This window comes from Notolepis coatsorum (assembly GCF_963971535.1).
Source record: "Notolepis coatsorum genome assembly, chromosome: 19".
Classification (NCBI taxonomy): domain Eukaryota; kingdom Metazoa; phylum Chordata; class Actinopteri; order Aulopiformes; family Paralepididae; genus Notolepis; species Notolepis coatsorum.
The window spans coordinates 49,814,392-49,829,868 of NC_140183.1; the positions used below are offsets into that span (position 1 = coordinate 49,814,392).

General features: G+C 42.4%; 1 protein-coding gene across 1 annotated transcript in view; it reads left to right on the forward strand.

The window, feature by feature from the left end:
* Positions 1-15,477, forward strand: part of LOC311245703 (mannosyl-oligosaccharide 1,2-alpha-mannosidase IA) — a 468,514-nt gene that overhangs the window by 404,589 nt on the left and 48,448 nt on the right. The window contains exon 5 of the mRNA XM_084335645.1: positions 13,723-13,817. Coding sequence (XP_084191771.1) covers positions 13,723-13,817 — 95 coding nt within the window. The remainder of the gene's footprint in view (positions 1-13,722; positions 13,818-15,477) is intronic.

Below are 15,477 nucleotides of genomic sequence, written 5' to 3' on the forward strand. Positions count from 1 at the left end.
TTTGATACTGGTCGATAAAACTAATTAATCAGAGTACTCAGTTTCAGGTGAAAAGCAAACAAACTGCATACTATCAGCAATTACTAGTGATATCTGTGCATCCATACTTGAAAGTGAAGATTTAGCACAAGAAAATCGAATGCACATTTAAACAAAAGAACAAACACAGTAAAAGGCTTTTCCCTGTGCAGCGAGACACAACAAGACAAAGCGTTTCAAGTTCAAAGCTCTTCCTCAGGCAGCTTTACGCTTGAAACGTGTTGCCTTTGCTTTGTTGTGTCTGGCTGCATGGAGGAAAGCCTTTCATTGTGTTGATAAATGTTCACCTTTGGATTCAACTGGCTCCTATTGATGTAGCTATTTCAAAAGTTAACACAAATGTGAACGCTATCCTGCATTCCGTCTCGGAGAAGACTTTCCCCGGTCTTGGTAATTGGACGTGGCATCTTAATCGCTTTGGGTGATGATCTTGACTCAATAAGACAAGTTTAGGTCTTGGCCTTGGTCTTGACTTGACTATAGCACAATGTCTCAGTATCACTGAACCATAGCCTCTGTCCTATCGACAGGTATCACAGCATGTTAGACGCCACTGAAAAGCAGAGACACAGAGAGAGAGAGAGAGAGAGAGAGAGAGAGAGAGAGAGAGAGAGATAGAGAGAGAGAGAGAGAGAGAGAGAGAGAGAGAGAGAGAGAGAGAGAGAGAGAGAGAGAGAGAGAGAGAGAGAGAGAGAGAAAGAGAGCTGTGACAGGCCGACAACACAGCCTCCTGCGTAACCTTGGAAGAGAGAACAAGTGTGCTCACGTTGTCAACACAGAGACAACCCTGCTTCTACAGCAACCCTTCATTCCGTGTTCCCTGCTCTGCCTACAGGTGGGCCTCCTCTCTTCCAGGTCCTCTGAGTTCAGAGGTCGGGGGGGGGGGGGGGGGGGTTGCTGTTTGGGTGGAGATGACCAATCGAAGCTGACAGGTCTCTCGCTCTCTTCAGCCTTTTTGCCACTGACAGTAAAAGCTGCACCCTCCAACATAATAGGCAGAGGAAAATAGGCAGTGGGAAAACAAGTGCAGCCATTCTTCAAGTTCAAGTTTCAAGTTTGTTTATTATATGTCACAACAAAATACAGAATACTTTATATGAAATGCTTATTTCTGAAAGAGCCCCTGAGAGTGTGTAGAGTAAAAAAAAGTAATTAAGAAATAAGTAAAAGTAAGTAAGTAAAGTCAATATACATATATACAATATACAACACAGAGTAAAATGAGTAACAGTGAGGTACAATGCAGAAATGAGATGGAGTACAAAACTTAGGGTAGGGTGCAAATGAGGTATGAATGTAGTGCAAATCTCTTTAATAATAGATCAATATAAAGTGAGTAAAGTGAGTGGCAGGTGAGTGTTTTTTTAAAGTGAGTGTGTACATGTGGATGTGTGTGCAGTGAGTGTAGATGGTGCCATCCTGTGTAGATGATGGGTTGTTACATAGTGTCATTGTCATTGAGCATCCTGATGGCCTGGGCCCAGGAGTTCAAAACTTTTAATCCCTATCTGATTGGATCAGATTTGAATTCATTCATTTCAACTCATTATGAATTGAAAATGGGGGACCCTCATGTAAACAAGACGAAAGTCTTTCTCTGGCCTGCATCCCCTTAACAATTGTGTGTATTGAGCTGTACTGTACTGTACCCATTCTGCAATCTGTTAATTAAAATGTTCAATCAATCAATCAATCAATAGAGATTACAAGTGTTGAACTCCTGGGCCCAGGGGATAGAAGCTCCTTCTGAGTCTCTCTGTACTGGCCATGAGACTCCGGTAGCGCTTGCCTGACCGCAGCAGTTCAAAGAGGTAGTTGTTTGGGTGACTAGAGTCTTTGATTATTCTCTTGGCCTTGGCCCTGCAACGCTTGTTGTAAATGTTCATCGTTCGTCGGTGGGAAAGACGGTGACAGTTGTGTGTGAGAGAGAAATGAGAGAGAGAGAGAGAGAGAGAGAGAGAGAGAGAGAGAGAGAGAGAGAGAGAGAGAGAGAGAGAATGAGTTTTTTTTTTTAAATGTCCCCCTCTCTTTCCCCCCTGCTGAACGACATCATAACGTCCTCAAAATGTCACCCACTGAGTTTGGGATTTGGTTATTTTTAGAGCGTAAGAACCTGAAACGACTTCAAATGAACACTTTTTTTTCTGAGGCAACCGGTTGCATGGAAATAACTAGCTCCATGTCAAATTATGCATATCCTATACTTTGCATATTTCACGTCCTCGGAAATAGAGGACAAAAATCAGTCAAATCACACAGTCCTCTGAAGCTGTGCTGAATTCGCCCATCAAACAGCAAACACAATGCCTCCTGCTAGGTTGTCACTTCCCGCCAACCGCTCTTCTCGTCTTCAACCTATCAAGTTCCTCTGCTCGCTCCATCGCCTACCTTTCACAGACATGAAAGGAATGAGGTAACAAGATGGCAGGAAGATGACAGGAAAATGTCAGGTGTGAAAGCTCTGTCGTAGGTCGGTTTGCCGTCACATTTTAGAACATTTCGGCACGCAAACCACGCTGTCGCATTTCATTCGCCACCTTCCGTGGTGTCATTTCTATCAGCCGTCAGAGACGGATGAAAGAAGGTTTCGAGGACCAGGTTTCTGACAACCAGGTTTCCGTAGACCAGATTCCATGGACATGTTGTCTAGCAAAAAAAGAGTCTTCTGAAGGAGAGTCAAATGAAACCCCGGTCAAGTCAGTCAAGGCTGTGATTTGTCTCTGTGTAGAATATAAAAACCGTTTCTCCCAAGACCGGTGAACCCTGTAGTGATGGAGTAGGTGGCGAATCAGCTGAAATGTTCCTTTGTTCCACAAAGCCCTTGCTTCATAGCGAGGACTATCAATGATGTAGACACCTCTGTTTCACAGGGGCCTTTGAAAGGCTTTACAAGCTACATACTGTATCAGTACATTTCTCCCCAGGTCAGTCATTCACACAGCAAACCTGCATGCCGTGAATTTCAAGTGTCCAGAAGGAGGCGTTGTGACCAAGTTGGTTTAGAGACACAAGAGTATAGAGACCTACAGTTTCAAGCTCACTGGTACGTATCTCCTGTTCAGTGGAAGAAAAGGCTGACAGGCTTCCCTGGTAACTGAAGGTGGCAGGCCATGGAGACTTCCCCCGCGCCGTCTTCCTCTTTGCCGGGTCTCGACACCATTTACTCTGGGAAGGGTGACCGGCCGCCCGATATGCATCTCTAGCGGTTACAGGAGCGGGACGAAAAGCCATTCCAGTCCAACCGCCTGCCCGTCCGTGCTGCCGGGAATTCACAGTGAAAGGGAAGAAAGCAAGCTGTCTCCTGTCACGCCCGATCAATGTTGCTCCTCCTCAGTGAGTTCCCCCCTGACCCTGACCCCCCCCCCCCCCCCCCCTGCTGGGCAGGAGCATGGCGGCGGACATGCAGAATCTCCAGATCTGTTGATGGCTACAGTAGAGACAGTGAGGTCTGTGTGTCATGTAGGATGGATGTACAGAGCATATAGACCCAGTACAGTAGTCAGACCCCGGAGCAGCTGAGTAAGCTGGAGTTGAACACCGGAGAGAACAGTGAGTCATTGGAGATGGATTTATGAGCAGGGGCCTGGAATGGTGCTTGCAGTGCTGCTGTTTGGTACAGAACATATGCCACAGCCAAAGGGCTTTCGCAGTAATTAACACCCTAGTCATTTATAAGTGAGTAAACAAGAATAAATAACAAATTAATACATTTGTGTTTTGTGTGTGTCTGCTAGATGAATTAGGCCATGCATATTTCTCCCATTTAATTTGCTTGGGAATTAATATGATTAATGGTGTGAATGTGTGTATGTGACAGATGAAGAGTGTGAGAAAGAGAAGGAGCAAGAGATATCGAGACAGCGAGACCTTGTGTGTGGTCCGTGTGTTGGGTGTGTGTGTGTTTGAGTGTGTGTGAATTTGTGGTTCAGCCACGGCAGCAACAGTGGTGTTGGTGGTGGTGTTGATGGGAGCAGCAAGGACTGATGAGGAGAGATGAAGCCTAGTGGCGGGTCATTAGGGATCTATTTGATAAGACACAGAGACACAGGGTGCTGGAGGGTGTAATCTGCATGACGGACGCAGTCACACACACACACACACACACACACACACACACACACACACACACACACACACACACTACCGGTTCATCTCAGGCTGTGTAGATACTGGCAGAATTAATGAGGATCTGTGCCTGTGTATGTAAATGCACCCTGGGTGCACCGAGAGACTTCTTACCCAATGATTGGACTTTTGTAGCTGAATGACTATGGTCCCTGTAACATGGCAGTGGCTTCAGCAGAGTGCCTTTTGTGCAGGTTTGCGAACGTCCCTCAATAGTCAAGAGTCCCTCAGCAGCACAGATATAATAGCGTCAGTGTGCCGTGGAAAAGCCTCATGGGTAATTCTCTTTTATAAGATGACCTTGCGGCTGCCGGCTGTGAAATTAGTATGTGAAGCACCCAAGTGTGTGGGCACGTCAGCGTGAACAGACACACGCTAGTGAGTGTGCAATTGTATTGTTTGCAGCGTACATACATATGTGACAAACATAAATATGGGAATATTTGCATATGTGTTGAAGCTGTGTGGTAGCACGTGACAAATGAAATGGCAGAAGTGCCAACCTCAAAAACACAACGCAATGGACACACTGCTGCTGATATCTTGTTTATTTAAAGGTCCCACATTGTAGACCTTTTCAACAAGTTAATATAGGTCATTGAGGTCCCCTAAAGGTCCCCCTACTCCAGGGGTGGCCAACCCGAGGCTCGCGAGCCGCATGTGGCTCTTTGCCCGTCAATGTGTGGCTCTTTGATTTGAAAAATCAAATCTTTATTTCGAACATGCAATGAATACAAACAAACAATAACAAAAGCAAAACACAACTCAATCTACATGTTCGAAAAGGAGTAGGAAGAAGTATACACTTATTTAATCCTACCCCTTTTCCACTACTCAAATGAGTGTACTATTTAAAAACATAAAAAAGAAAAAAAAAATATATATGCAAAACAAAAAAACAAAAACTATATATGTAAAACATGAAAGAAATAAAATAAAAATGTAAACACCCGTGAATATCAAGTCCCTTCCTCATCCCTGTACCTTGTGAACATAATTTCCTTATACATCAGTTTGAATTGTCTCATGTTTGGACATTTCTTTAGCACCACATTTAGACTGTTCCACAGTTTCACTCCACATATCGAGATCCAGTGTCTTCTCATGGTAGTGCGTACATTTAGCACTTTTAAATTGTGTTCTCCCCTCAGATTATAACCCTCCCCTCAGATTATAACCCCCCTCCCTATCAAAGAACAATTCTTGAATGTTTCTTGGAAGTGCATGACTTTTTGCTTTATACATTAATTGTGCCGTTTTAAATTCCACAAGATCATTTAACTTCAATGAGTGATTTTCTATCCAGAATGTGCTTTACTTTACTCATGACTGAAATGCTTCGTGAGAGTTTAGATTGGACATGTTTTATGTGAGGTTTCCAACAGATTTTATGGTCTATTATTACACCTAGGAATTTATTTTCATAAACTCTTTCAATAATCACATCATTTATTTTAACTTGTACCTGAGTATCCAATCTACAGTTTCCAAACAACATAATTTTTGTTTTGCTCAAGTTCAATGATAATTTGTTTCTATCAAACCATTCCTTCAATTTCTTCATTTCAGATGTGATGACCTCTAAAAGCTGCTGGACATTCTCACCAGAAAAAAAAAAGATTAGTGTCATCCGCAAATAAAATACATTTAAATATATTGGATACTTTACATATCTCGTTAATGTACAAGATGAACAGTTTTGGACCCAACACTGACCCCTGGGGGACACCACAAGCAATGTCCAAACATTCAGATTTATAATCTCTCATTGTCACAAATTGTTGTCTTTAGATAGCTTCGCACCCAATCCAATACTACCCCCCTGATCCCATATCTCTCCAATTTCCTGATTAATATATCATGATTAATAGTATCAAATGCTTTTTTTAGGTCAATGAATACTCCAGCTACATGTTTTTTTTTATCTATGGAATTTGTTTTTTCAATGAGTTCTATTAATGCTAGTGATGGTGACCAGTGTGTTCTGAATCCATACTGGTTTTCGGTGAATAAATTATGTTTATCAATGAATTTATCTAATCTGTTGTTGAAGAGTTTTTCTAATATTTTTGAAAACTGAGGAAGTAGAGAAACAGGCCTATAATTTGTGAAGTGGTGTTTATCTCCAGTCTTGAAAAAAAAAGAATTTATAAATGTTTTTGTTTTGTTTTTGTATTTCACTCATTCCATAAGGACGTAGAATAAACATTTACAGATATTTTTTTTTAATGCTCCATTTAATGTGGAATGTATTCCCAGTGTCAGAAATAGTGTGTCTGTTACTAGGCTTGAGTAAATTGTAATGAACCAAAGGAGAATATCAATTATATTAAAAAAAATATATTAACTGTGAATAACACCATGCTAAAATTTACCCAACCTGAAAAATCTAAGGAAATGAATAAAGGGAAGATGATTAAACAGAAGGTTTTGTAGATACAGTACTGAATTCTGCCATCTTTTTTATAATGTAAATTTCTCCACCATTTTTCACCATATTGCAACACCGTTTTTTGCTAGACGTTCACAGAAAGGTAGAGAAACTAACTGCGTTCTGTTTTATGGAAATAACGTTCAGTTTTGTGGGAGATAATCCCAAAAAATAAGAGAAATAAAAAAGTAACTCCAGAAGTCAGATGATTGACAGGGGCTGGCGTGAGCTGGGGTATAGTAGTTTTTCGAAATTCGAAAGCCCTGAGTCTCTTCCTTCAAAAGACTCCACTCACTTTTGGCTGCTCCACTTCCTCCTGTCAATATGCGCCGGTTTCCAACTCAATGCCCTGAGATTTCTATAATCTTATATTTCACTAATAACAGTTAAAATCATTGGTAAACAAACGTAATGCTGACAATATACACTTTTACTGTATATCTCAGGCTTAAGAGGTTAACCCTGTGAGGCCCAAATTAAAAAGACATTAGCAACTTCAGAGGCCAGATGGTGGGACATATAAACACATTTACTATCAAATAGCATTGTGAGGCTGAACAATAGGACCAATTGACTATACATGTGCTTAAATTCTTTTAAATAAACATTTACAGATTTTTTTTTTAAATGGCTAAAAGTGATTTTGTAATTTTGCAACCGTGGGTCTCACAGGGTACTTTTAACCCTGTGAGGCCCAAATAAAAAAGATATTAGCAACTTCAGAGGCCAGAGGGTGAGACCTATAAACACATGAAGGGTGCCGTCACTGGGCGCGGCTACGTGGTGCAGTGGGCAAGGCACTCACCACGAATACTGGAGACGCTGGGTTCGCCTGTTCGAGCCCAGCGCTCCACATTGCTTTCAGTTTAGCTGGTCGTCCGTACTAATACACATTGGCAGTATTAGGGGGTGGGAAACTGATGGGTGGGGATCGGGCGTTGTGGACAGCGACTCCTACAGGTCGGTTGATGCGCCTGCGCAGTAGAATCAGGAAGCGATGGGAACGGCGCCCCTCCAAAGCGCAGACCCCTGACGCTGAAAGATCGCGCAGCGCAGGTGGAAAGATGCGACTGCTGTTACCTCGAGTATCGGAGAGGACTGGTGCTATGTATGACTTAGTCTACATTGCAGCCGGCTTGTGGGAGGCAAGAAACAGCGTTCGAGACAGGGGAGGGTTGAATTGGATGATACGAAATTGGGATGGGAGAAAAATAGAAAATGGAAGAAAAAGTGCATGAACTGAAAAAGAAAGGTTGAGAAACACTGGATAAGGTGTGGCTCTTTGTGGTACCACAGTAATTTTTGTGGCTCTTAGTCTCTGACTGGTTGGCCACCCCTGCCTACTCAATACCCATCTGTTTCAGTCCTCTTCTCAACAGACAGTTTCTCTGCCTGTAACCAGCGGGTCGCTTTCATCATACTAATTATTGTACCATCTAGCAATGGTGCACGAGCCTGTACCATCGAATGAAATTCAGATCAAACTAAATGAAATATGACTCATATCAAACTTACCATTACAAATGGTGTAAGACAAATAATTGTTTTACTTCAACTTTACATAGAAAATAGAAGGTTTATGAGCAAGCCGCCATCTTGTACACATGTATTTTTCCAAGATCTCTTCACACGCATATACAAGCACAAATGAGGCATTATGTTGGTTATGCAATTCTGAATGGCTTGTTTCTTGTGGACTGCAAAAACTACACTGTGTACATATTTCACATTGCTCAGTGTTTAGACATGCCCTCAATGTGTAAAAACAATGCAAAACACTGGAAAAGGCCACTTTCAGGATAGGTGCCCTCGTAACCCATTCTCTGCCACGCTTATATCCATCGCTGTTTGATCTCTGCCAGTACTGTAAGTCTATGGAGATGTTCACCTTCTTTGCAGGGCTATACCTTTTTAAATTGTATTGCTAAATTGACATTACTATGGCCCATTCAACATCGATTACCTATCGTTCAGGATGTAGGAACGTTTTACTTTTTCATTCACACATTCATACGAAAATACCGTCTAAGTATAAATATATTTTTATCATTTTCTGCAGTATTTCCCAGAACGTGAGATATAGGCACAAATGCATATATTAGATCATCAAATGCAGTTTGATACCGATCGACGCTATATAAAAAATTTCAACTGTACATGGTCCTAAGGGTTATGACTGATCATGCACGGGTGAACGGAGGGGGGGGGGGGGGGGGTCGTTTATAATTCCGTGATAGTCGTTAGATGCTTCATGTAGTATGGGTGATATATTGATCAGAGCAGTTTGTATCGAAAATGATAAACAAAAACGCTGAAACTCACGTCAGTCTCCTCGTACCGTTGGGCGATGAGAGTGGAGCAAACAGATCCCAGTTATGTGGTGGGGATCTAGGCGATCCATTTCCGGTTTGTATATTACTAATACACGCCCAAAGCATGTAGATTATTGAGTTATGGCAAATATCCATATCCACGGTGTGTGTATTGAGTCCCGCGACGATATAAACGAGTGGCCGGACGGAATTAGGGGACGGACCGAGCTGCAACGGGCATTTCCGGTTTGGCAACTCGCCGACCAGGTGGCAGTATTGAAGCGTTGCAGAGTTGTGCTGAGTCCCGCAGCATCTGACAAGGCTCCGTGAGTGAAATATGAATACCATGGCGAAAATATTAAATTATGATCAGAATCACGTCGTACGCCGTTATTGGCAGAATTCGCATGAACTTGAAACCCGTTGTATGACGTTTTTGGCGGGGAAAGGGTTAAAGCCAAAATCATTTTAGTACCTCAACTGTACTATGTGCATCTACAGCATATTATGGTTTCTCAATGGGGGCAATACCGCCCCCCAGGGGGCAGTCAGAGAGTTGGGTGCAGATGTTCAAAGGCCGTGGCTAGTTTTTTTTTATGTATTTACAATTGCTTTAATATTGCCAGTTTAATTGCGCCAGCAGGTTCATATTGTGCATTTCCACCATTTCTTCAGGAGCTACGCTTTACACAGAACAGCACACTTCCGTCATGTTCACCTTCCTCAGTGCCCATCAACTTGCTCCGCTGCTCAGCATGCAAATAACCAATGCAACATAGAGATTTGCTGATTCCATTTACACGTTTTTTGAACAAGTATATAAATTGTAAATAGGCCTAAATTTCTTTTGATGCTAATATTTTCTGTTTGGTGGAAATTATGGACGGAATTATACAATCTGGCTTAAAAAATGGAATCCAGACATAAACACGGCATTTTGAGCTTTTAGGGAAACTTGCAGATATATTATTATATATTTATGAGAAATTAATACCATGATTAGATAAACAGAAAAATAATTATACACCCAGCCAAGAATTGGTTCCAGAGTTTAGTGTGTGTGTGTGTTCTCGCCTTTCAGGCACAAAACTGGCTTCACAGGAGACAGTCAATTCATTCATCCTTGAGGCAGTGCCCCCGTAACTACAGTCATTATTCTGAGTTTTTTTTTCTTTTTTTTTTTTACATATTAGTCACCAGAAATGTTACTCAAATTGCACATAATAATCGCTCAAATCCAGGAGCATGTCAAGTCAAGTGACCTTGGTAAAATCATATCCTGTGGAATTGTGCCTTTGTAAAAGAGATTGGGGAGTAATTCTTAATTCCAGAAGATCCCCAAGTAACTAATATAAAGTCCTGTGTGAATAATAGAATAATAATAGGTTCTGGGGACATTTTGCTATACCACAATGCGCTCACTCAAAAGAGTTCTGGCTCACTCAGATGTATTTTTATAGGCTACTATTTCTTATCAACAACAAGGCTTCGTTAAAGTTTGATTGTCAAATTCCTATTTAGGCTACTATTATCTAACCATTGTAAATGTGGACAATAATATATATTAAAATCTCATTATTGAATGATTTATCCATTTACATTTAAAAACATTTCAAGCCAGTTAAAGCCCACAATTAGCTGTACCATAAATAAATCATAGCAAGGCCTCCTGTACATGCACACAAAATGCAGACACCCTTTGTGTGTCACAGTTGATTGACGGTAGACACTTAGACTCCACCCCTCTGACTGCCCGTGTTCACTGTGTGCAGTGGAGAGTGACCAGACACATGGGAGAGGAGAAGAACCCACAGCGGCGTGCACTATGCACTTGGAGGTGCACCAATACCACTTTTTTCAGACCCAAGTACAAGTTTTGAGTACTTTTGTTTTGAGTAATCACCCGCCATATGGAGTACCAATATGAGCACTTTAGTTGATATTGAACTTAGAAATTGTGGGGGAAAACCCTCTTTATGCAGACAGGAAACATTCTTTCTATTTTATTTTCATCATCATTTATCAGTTTGCATTGTGCTAGTTATTTGTACACAGTAAATCTTGCAGTGTCCAATTAACACTATTCCAGAGTGTATTTGGTCCCAACTCAGAATTGGTGTTAAATTGACTCTTGTATGTGTAAGAGTTAAATTAACTCTAAATAGAGTATTCAATTCAATTTAACACCAATTCTGAGTTGGGACCAAATACACTCGGGAATAGTGTTAATTTGACACTGCAAGATTTACTGTGTATCTGTGACAGAGTATGGCGGTTTTAGCCCGGTATCAGCTGTTGCCCGGTACTGGTATCGGTGGACCTCTGGTATGCTCCTTAGCCGGACCAAGAACCGGGACCCCCCGGTTACAGTACTTGTGTCTTCTGACAGCAACTTTTCACAAGGTTGTGAAGACTGCAGTCAGCCAGCTGGTTTAGAGTGGTTGTTCTTCACTCAGGCCCAAGGGCAAGAGACAACTCATACAGTAATAACAGTGATGACGATCATAATCCCCAGTGATAGTGGCCAGCTCCCTTTTTATCTCACATGTATTTATTCTCCCTGTCCTCTCCTCCTCCTCCATGCTCGTTATGCTGAGTCACAGCTCTCTACTACGGCCAAACACCACTCACACTCTCCTTGGCCTCCCATTCCTATCTGAGCTTTATGTCTGTCTTCCCCTAGACCTCCCTTTGTCCGTCTCCATGTATTCAGTGTCTGTCTCCCCATGCCTCTCAATCTCTCTCTCTCTCTCTCTCTCTCTCTCTCTCTCTCTCTCTCTCTCTCTCTCTCTCTCTCTCTCCTCAACACTCCTCTCCTCTCCTCTTTTCACCTCACTTCATCATCTCCTTTCACCTCTGCTTCTATCTTCGCCTGGCCTTTCTCTCTCTCTAGATGCCTCTCATTTCTTCTATCTATCTATCTCTCTTGCTCTCTCCCTATCGCTCTCCCTCTCTCCTCAACTCTCCACTCCTCTCCTCTTTTCACCTCACTTCATCTCCGTTCACCTCTGATTCTATCTTCATCTGGCCTCTCTCTCTCTCTCTCTCTCTCTCTCTCTCTCTCTCTCTCTCTCTCTCTCTCTCTCTCTCTCTCTCTCTTTCTCTCTCTCTCTCTCTCGCCAAACACCCCTTTCTATTGGCTCCTCCTCCTACAGAATCTCAACCCATAAAGGTGATGCATCATCCTCCCATTACCCCGGCTCTTAGAGAGGTTGGCCGGTAGAGATGGGGAAGGTGGGCAGGTTTTAATTGAACGGTTGTGGATTACATCAGTGAGATTGCTTTTAATCCTGCCAGAGTTCCATTGTGCCGTGGCTTGTTATGTTTCATGTAATTAGCTTTAGAGGCAGCACTTTCTCCGAAGGAGAGGTGTGTGTGTGTGTGTGTGTGTGTGTGTGTGTGTGTGTGTGTGTGTGTGTGTGTGTGTGTGTGTGTGTGTGTGTGTGTGTGTGTGTGTGTGTGTGTGTGTGTGTGTGTGTGTGTGTGTGTGTGTGTGTGTGTGTGTGTGTGTGTGTGTGGGTGGATGGGTGGGTGGGTGGGTGGGTGGGTGTGTGTGTGTGTGTGTTTACTTTAAAAGCTAGGCTACAGGTTTTACCATCAATGCTCAACCTTTCCATCTGGTTCCCTGGCAGTCATAGCCCACACTGCATACACCATGGTCACGAACAGACAACAGAAACCATGTCTCACATACTCAATGGCTGTCATGCATACAAAGGGCTCTACATTTGTAGGCATGATAGGATCGTGGATCTGATTGCAGACAGTGTCAGTTCCACACTCGGGTCACCTGCAACATATAAGCTGTATAAGCACACCAGTGTGAAGCCATATATGCTCAATCTGTGTAGGGAAAATTCATTGTTCTCTGATATTTCAGCAAACACCCCCGATGTTGTTATTGTTAATGAGAATAACAGAGAGGTTCTCATCCAAGAAGTTGGCTGCACGTTTGACTACAGTCTAGAGAGGAAGCCTTTACAACCAAAATGTTAAAATATCAACTGTTAGACCATACCATATCACAACTCGGCTACAACTGTAAACTTTTAGTCTTCATATTTGGAAGCCTGGGTCATGTCCATAAGTTGGGTGTTAGAGGCCTTCAGATGGCCGGTCTTCCGAAGAGAAGAGCCAAACAATTAGCAAGATATTGCTCAGTGTCAGCAATTATTGGCAGCCGGGCAATTTGGAGAAGACGCTGCTATCTGTATCCATGAGCTGTGTGTAGATTGTCAGGTTCATCATCCATGTGTGTGTGTAACTCTGGTTGCCATTGTCAATTTGGGCACGACTGTATCAGAATAACCCACAATGTACAAGTGCACTGATAATATTTGTGTCCTTTAAACATTGTCTTTATGTGGACATAAATAAAGATTCTAAATGTATGCGTGCGTGCGTGCGTGCGTGCGTGTGTGTGTGTGCGCGTGAGTGCGTGCTCTTGATTTGCCAATGTGTGTTGACTGACTGACTTGGGGCAATTTTCTCAGCACGCATGGGCTGAGGGAGTTCTGCTGGGTGTGTGTGTTTGAGAGATAAAGAGTGAGAGAGACAGAAAGGAAGCATGGAGCCGTGTTGTGTACCCATACCCACTCAGAGGATGTATTATCATGCATTCCTGTGTTTCTATACAACTGTGTAGCTCAAGGGGTAGAGAGCTCGGTGGGCTCGGAGCAAAGGCACTAACGCCGCCATGGTTAGAGCAGGTTCCATTTCCATTTGGGTCACCTGTAATGAAAAAAATATATATTTTGGGGGGGAACGTGCTATAGATGCAGCCATTCATTCTCTCTTTCCTCCTTTCTCTTCCAGGTGTACAAGATGAAAGTGATGGAGCTGGGCGAGAAGCTGCTGCCGGCCTTCAACACGCCGACGGGCATCCCCCGAGGAGTGATCAACCTGGGGAGGTGAGCCTCAGCGCCTGGCCCCCCTCTGGTCCTCTGACCCGTCCCTCACAGAACACACGTTGTCAGCCGCTTTAGCTTTGGCCGCTAATACCAGCACATCACAAACCACGCCAATATCTACACAATATGCTCGTCTTGGCAACATGCATGTCTCAGTCCGTCAGGGAGGGAGGGAGATTTAGAAAGCGTCAGGGTCCTGAGTTGAGGTTTTGATGTTGAGCTTCAAGTTAAAGTCTCTGTTAAAGACAGAACTAATTAATATGTGGCTGACACCACACTGATAGTCTGATTCACAACTGGTGGAACTACTACAGTAGATTATGTCACTTACTATAGAGGGGAACGTTCAATGCTTTGAATCCAGAAAGTTAAGTCTTCCTGCGGTTATCGGCGAATCACCTACACGCTGTACAGTCTGTCTGCCATACAGGAATCACAGATCAGAGGTGTGGTTCTCCGCTTTCTAGCATTGCCAGACAGTTGTTCATTCTCCACCCACACCAGCCATTCTGTCATTATGGCATGCAAGTTGATCAAGGAGAGGTACAGTATATCCAGACTTTGGGGGGATTTTTTTTTTGCAATATTCCCACGATTTCTCTGTATTAAACAGTGTTGGGCAAGTTACTTTAAAAAAGTAACTAGTTACAGTTACTTCTTCCAAAAAGTAACTAAATTACTTACTCAGTTACAAATGATAAAAGTAACTAGTTACTTCAGGAAGTAACTATTGCATTACTTTCAAGTAAATTTTTAACAAACAACGTACACAAATCTAAACTATTTTAATGTTGCTGTGGGACAACGTGAGACTAGCCTCCAATCAAATGCCATGTATGTAGATATTATAATTACTATGTTTATATAGTGGATCATACAAATACAAACACAATAGATGTTTTGAACTTTTGACAGGCTACAACTGGGCAACATTAAATTATGCTTGTTAAGCACTATACCAAAAATAAATAACAAATATATACAGATTGATTGAACATGTTTATTAACAGATTGCAGAATGGGTACAGTACAGTACAGCTCAATACACACAATTGTTAAGGGGATGCAGACCAGAGAAAGACTTTCGTCTTGTTTACATCAGGGTCCCCCATTTTCAATTCATAATGACATTTATGACATACACAACATACAGATATAAGAATCTAATCTAATCATCTAAACTAATCTAATCATGGCAATTAAGACATAGGCCTACTAGGGCTGGGCGATATGGCAAAAAATTATATCGCGATAACGATATGATAATGTTATCATATCACTCTATATTGATAATTATTGTTATAAGTATACTTTTTTTTTTTTTTTTTAACAACAGATGTATGTTTATTTTGCAGCAATTCTTTGTCGTTGCTGCCATCTTTAGTGTTACAGCCCCTCACACTCCAGTTCTCAGGCTGCAGCTGGTTTGAAAGCTAAAGTAAACAAGCTTCTCTGCTGGCTGTGGCTCCAGGGGAGTTGAATAGGTCTGGCTCTGCTAGTTTCTTCTATCTTTTGGCGCTTTTTTGGTGGACAAACCACAGCACATGTGCACCGTGACTCGTGACTGATGATCAGCAATTATTGCCAGCCGGGCAATTTGGAGAAGACGCTGCTATCTGTATCCATGAGCTGTGTGTAGAAGATTGTCAGGTTCATCATC